This window comes from Nesoenas mayeri (genome assembly GCF_963082525.1).
Source record: "Nesoenas mayeri genome assembly, chromosome: 27".
Taxonomy (NCBI): domain Eukaryota; kingdom Metazoa; phylum Chordata; class Aves; order Columbiformes; family Columbidae; genus Nesoenas; species Nesoenas mayeri.
In genome coordinates this window covers 1323032-1329086 of record NC_137555.1, presented here as the reverse complement: position 1 = coordinate 1329086, position 6055 = coordinate 1323032, and the positions used below count along the sequence as shown (strand labels likewise).

Genomic DNA, 6055 nt, shown 5'->3' with positions numbered 1-6055 from the left:
CAGTGCTCCCAGTGTCCTGCAACCACATCCCTGAACCCAGTTATTGCACCAGTGCTCCCAGTGCCCAACACCAGTGCTCCCAGGGTCCTGCTATCACATCCTTGCACGCAGTTATTGCACCAGTGCTCCCAGTGCCTCCAGTACCTCCAGTACCCCCAGTACCCAACACCAGTGCTCCCAGGGTCCTGCAACCACACCCCTGAACCCAGTTCGTAGCATTGGTGGCCTCCAGTCACCCCAGCCCAGAACCAGCGCACCCAGTGCCCAACACCAGTGCTCCCAGTGTCCTGCAGCCCTGTCCCCAGTTCCTTGCACCAGTGGCCTCAAGTCACCCCAGGCAGGGATGAACCTCCTGCCCCAGCAGCCCCTACACCAGTGCTCCCAGTACCCCCAGTATCCAGCACCAGCATTCCCAGTGTCCTACAACCACATCCCTGCACCCAGTTCCTTGCACCTTCAATCACCCCAGCTCAGCACCAGTGCCCCAATCCATCACCAGTGCCCCAGCAGCCCCTACACCCGTACTCCCAGTTACACCAGCCGGGGACACCCCTCATCCCCTCACCCTCTTCCCAGCCACATTGTGGCCAGTTTCGTCACTGGGGGGCTGCACCACCCTTACTGGGAGCACTGGGTCAGGGCTGGGGGGGTCATTCCTTAGCAGCGCAGCCTCTAGACCCGTTTCACAGGTGGGGAAACTGAGGCACAGCCGCAATTTCTGCTGAGCCACCAGACACAGGAAGCCGGAGGAAGCAGAAGAACCCGACCGCGCGTCACACGCTGGGACGTCACAACTTGTCCCGACGGCAGCGCGGACGGGACAGGACCCCCCTGGGGCCGTGGGACGGGACCCCCCCGGGGCAGCAGGACAGGGGGGGACAGTGGCGGGGGGCGGTGGGTGCTGGTGGCCGGAGGATGGAGGAGGCGGTGGTGAAACAGGGTGTGCTGCACCTCCAGCTCCAGCAGACCTTCGGGAAGGTGAGGAGGTGGTGGGGCGGCTGCTTGACCCCATGGTGGGGCTTGGCTGGGTTGAAAATGGGGGGGACTCATGGGGGGGATTGGCCGCGCTGGATATGGGGGTGCAAAGGGGCTTGGACCAAAGCGAGCAGGATGCTCACGCCCATGGGGATGCTCTGCACCAATGTCACAGGGATGGATGGTGCTGGGGACACGTCACCAAGAGACCCCCCCTGTGAGGGGGTCAGAGCTGTGAGACAAACCGGCACAACCCCCTGAGCCTCGTTGCTTCCGCGGCTGATGGCGACCGGGGTTTGGCAACGGTTCTTGTGCAAGAAGGGGAAGGAGCCGCCCGAGTGTCCCCGGGAGGCAAAGCTGGGGCTTCGTCCCCATGGCCACCATCTTCAGGGGGCCTCCCATGGGCAGGGTGGGGGGCGGACAGGGGGCTGCCATGGAGGGTGCTCCGATTTTGGGGGCAAAACTTCCTCTCCCGCTGCTTCCCCTCCACCTCTGCATGACATGCTGCGAATTGCTGCTTACTCACAGGGCGAGCCGGGAAGCCAAAAATCGGTGGTTTTGGTGAAGATGGAGGAAATAAAGAGCTGCAAGTGCTCTCGCAGAGGGGTGCAGGGGAGGCAGGATGGATCCCGGTGCCGGGTGATGTTGTGATGCTTGTGTCAGGGATGCTTTTCCTTATTCTGCCCAAACCCACCTCCACTGGTGCAAGACCCCACGAGGGCACTGATGCCCTGTCCCGGGTTCACACGATCCACCTGGAAGGGTGAAATCAGAACGGGCTGATGCTGCTTTTTCACTCCTCTCACTGTTTCTCCCCCACGGGCAGAAATGGAGGAAATTCTGGGGCATCTTATACCGGGAAAGCTCCTGCTCCACCGCCCGCCTGGAGCTCTTCGAGGGCTCAGTGCCGCCCAACGCCGAGAAGCTGCGGAAAGGCGAGGGCAGCAAGCGGCTGGTGAAGCTGAGCGACTGCGTGCATGTGGCCGAGGCCAGCGGCGATGCCACCTGCCCCAGGGACACCGTCCCCTTCCTCCTGGAGACCACGGAAAAGCGGTACCTCCTGGCCGCCGATGGCGCTGAGGCCAATGGCTGGATCCTGAAGCTGTGCGAACTTGCCTTCCCGGTATGGGCTGGGATAACTGGGGGGCATTGGGAGCCATGGTTGGGGGTCCCTGGGGTTTTGCGGTGATGGGGGAGGCTGGAGGATGCTCTGTCCTCGCTCAGCTGCTGCTCTCTCCCTAGCAGAGGAGCAGGGAGGAGCGGGCGGCAGGGAAGGACGGGCAGCAATCGCCGGGCACCGACAGCGGGTTCTCCATGGAGGAAAATTCCCTGTACAGCTCGCAGGGGAAAGGTGGGTACAGGGACAGGGGGAAGGTGCAGCAGAGTGGGGTTTGCTGGCACAGGAGGCAGCAGACATAGAGTAAATTTGATTGGAATAACCCCTCAGCATCAGAGTCCACCCATAACCCACCCCTGGCACTGACCCGTGTCCTGAGAACCTCATCTCCATCTGCTCAACCCCTGCAGGGATGGTGACTCCAGCACTGCCCTGGGCAGCCTGTTCCAATGCCCCACAGCCCTTTGGGGAAGAAATTATCCCAAATTTCCAACCTGAACCTCCCCTGGCGCAACTTGAGGCCGTTTCCTCTGCTCCTGGCGCTTGTTCCTGGGGAGCAGAGCCCGACCCCCCTGGCTCCAAGCTCCTTTCAGGCAGTTCAGAGATCAGAAGGTCTCCCCTCAGCTCCTGTTCTCCAGCTGAACCCCCAGCTCCCTCAGCCGCTCCATCACACTTGTGCTCCAGCCCCTTTCCCAACTCCGTTCCCTTCTCTGAACTCACTCCAGCACCTGCAACATCTCATCCTCCCCTTCCCCAGGCACCTCGGCCAGTTTTGCAGCCCCCGCCGTGTCTACGTGCCGGCGGCCGGGTGGAAAATCTCCCGAAATAGCGTCTCTGTGCTCTTCCTGCTCTGCGGTTTGGCTGTCGCTGCGCTCTCGGGCTGCTCCCCCTTCAGCCCTTATCGGCCGGATGCTGCTGCCCCAAATGCCTTGCTGTGGGGGGGTCACGAGCCCCACAGCACCTCTTTGTGGTGGGAGACGCAGCCCTGCTCCTTGCAGGTGTTAAATTGAAATCACAGAGTAGTTGGGGTTGAAGGGACCTTCCAAGCTCATCCAGTCCAACCCCCTGCCATGAGCAGGGACATCTTCAACTAGATCACATTGCTCAGATCTATTAACCTTAAATTATTATTAAATGTTATTATTTATTAAACTATAAATGTCACCCTCCTCCATCCCCAGCCGGCTTGGAGCAAGTGTTCAAGGTGACGGTCAGGGCCACCGAGTCCTCCGAGCGCTGCCGGCTCTGGGGCCGGTGCATCCTGCGAGCAGGCAATGAGGCGCTGGAGCTGCTGGACTTCCAAACCTCGGACATCATCTACAGCTGGCCCTACCGCTTCCTGCGGCGCTTCGGGCGGGATAAGGTACAGGGGACACCAGGAGGGTGGGCTGGCGGTGGGATGTGACACAGGGACCTGATGCTGTCCCTCCCCAGGTGACCTTCTCCTTCGAAGCCGGCCGGCGCTGCGCATCCGGAGAAGGCAACTTTGAGTTTGAGACTCGGCAAGGTAACGAGATCTTCCAGGCCATCGAGTCGGCCATCAACCTGCACCGGGGCCGGGGGGCCGAGGAACCACGATGGGGTGGCCCTGGGGATGATGCCCCCCGGCCACTCGGCCACGCCAAGATGCCCAGTTGGGCGCAGGGACACGAGGAGCCCCGTGCCACCAAGTGCCCCTCGCTGGAGCCTGCCCGGGAGGGGAAGGTGCCAAAAACCAAGCTGCCAATGCCCCCCAGCAGCTGCCCGGGGGCTGGGGAGCTGTCGGGAGCTTTTCTGCCCCCCCGCAGTGCCGATTGCCCCTACACTGAGCCCTTCAATGCCCTGCGCCGGGGGACCCCCCCGGGACGGAGGCAGGATGCTCCGGCCAAGACGACCACCGAATGCGAGTATGCCGTCCCCTTTGACACCATCGCCAAGACCTTTGTGCCTCATAAATTCAGCAGCGTGGCCCGTGGCCCCGAGGATGTCCCCGACCCCTTCTACCACAGCATCGGGGAGGCGAGGACGCAAACGAGCAAGCAGCGCCCGCCGCGCCCCACCGCCGCCAAGCCCGAGCACATCTACGATGAACCCGAGGGTGTCTCTGCCCAAACCATCTACGACGAGCCCGAGGAGGTGAAGGGGGAGGCGTGGAGGCTGCAGGCGGCCGTGGAGGAGCCCCCCGGGCACGAGTACCCCTACAACCCGCAGCGGGATGACTACGCCGTGCCCAAGAGACCCATCCCAGCCCGGCAGCCCTTCCTGCTGCAGGGCAAGGAGTGGCTGGGGGACACCGAGTATGACAACGTGGTCCTCAAGCTGGCCAAGAAGAGGGACCTGCAGTGAGCGGGATGGGGAAGGGGAGGAGGGGAGAGGAATTACCCCCCTCCCGCAGCTCCAACCCCCCAAACTGGGACCCCCAGCCCCGGCAGAGCTGAGACCCCCCCCAGCTCAGCGTATCCATGGCCGGAGGGGAGGAGGTGAAGGCATCCCCTCCAGAGCGGCGAGGAACATCTGGGCAGCTGCGGGGCACATCTGGGCAGCTGCGGGGCCGGCAGCCGCTGGGGGGCAGCGTGCGCCTGCCGAACGGGCAGGGCAGGCAGCGAGCGGGCAGGGGACCCTCCGGCAGCCTGTCCGCAGCTCCGGGACCCCCGGATTGCAGCATCGGGGGCTCCTGCGGACCACAAGCCCCCCCGCTCCTCACCCGGCCAAACCTCAAGATCCCTAGTTCCCCCGTGCACACCCCTGTGGATGCACATCCCAAACCCCAACATGCAGCTGGACATTGCTCATCCTGGACCCCAAGATACAGCCGGACAATGCATGACCCCAGGGGTGCAGATACTACACCCCAAGATGCAGCTGGACAATGCAACACCACCCAAGGATGCTCAGGCCGTGCTGGTGGGTGATGCACACCCCCAGGGATGCACATCCCACACCCCAAAATGCAGCCAGACAATGCACAGCTCCAGGATGCTCAGCCCCAGGGACGCAGATCCCACACCCCAAGAGGCAGCCAGATGACGTGCAGCCCCCAGGGATGCTCAGCCCACGCTGGTTGGTGATGCTCACCCCAGGGATGCAGATCCCAAACCTCACAATTCAGCCGGATGATGCACGACCCCAGGATGCTCAGCCCACGCTGGTTGGTGATGCTGACCCCCCAGGACACACACCCCACACCGTAAGATGCAGCGAGCAGCGCACAGCTCACAGCAAACACCCTGCCTGCAGATTTCTCTTTGCCCACACCATTTTTTGCCCACTCAGCCCTTGTTGGGATGGCACCACAGCCACACGCAGCCCCCAGCCCCCCCGGAACGTGCTCGGTCCCTCCAGCAGCCAGCGCTGGGGCCAAGCACCGATCCTGCCCAAGGGTCACGCTGCATCCTCACTCAGCAAGAACAGTGGCATAAATTTCCACTGTCTCAGCCATGTTCTTATTTTTAATTCTTCTTCTTTTTTTCCACAAACCCACTTTCCAGTTCCTCTGAATTATAGATGAAATACTCAGCTTTATTGTCATGGTGATTTCAGTGGCTGGCTCCTCTCCTCCTGGGACACTGAGAGCAGTACATGGCTTGGCACAGCCTGACCTGCTCTGGGTCACCCTCCTCCTCCTCCTCCAGCCCTTGCTTGGGGACACGCAGCCCCTCAGCCAGCACAGTGAGAGTCACCAGCCCCAATTCCCCATCAGCAGATGGTTCCCTGGCACAGAACCATCTCCCAGGGCTCTGTCAGTGCCCATCACCCCGAACAGACCATCTCTAGCGTCCACCAGCTCCATCACCATGATGGAGGGAGCTCAGGAACCGCTGCTGGTCCCCCAGCACCCTGGCAGGTCTGTCACTGAAGGCAAAGAAAAGGCATGAATTATTTATAATCTCTTTCAATCAAATAAATGCTTAGGTGCTTGAGTTAATTTCCTGGATCCTGAAAATCCAAAGTGCAGACTTTTAATAAGGCAAATTAAGTGCTTTA

The 6055-nt window shown here is 61.7% G+C and overlaps 1 protein-coding gene across 1 annotated transcript; it reads left to right on the top strand.

Moving 5' to 3' along the window:
* Positions 1-915: 915 nt before the first annotated feature.
* On the top strand, positions 916-5052 carry DOK2 (docking protein 2; the record flags this gene model as incomplete). The annotated part of the gene is made up of 5 exons (XM_080360201.1): positions 916-978; positions 1802-2098; positions 2221-2326; positions 3274-3455; positions 3527-5052. The coding sequence occupies 5 exons, from the start codon at positions 916-918 to the stop codon at positions 4415-4417; spliced, it is 1539 nt and encodes a 512-aa protein (XP_080216327.1). The 3' UTR covers positions 4418-5052.
* Positions 5053-6055: the final 1003 nt, after the last annotated feature.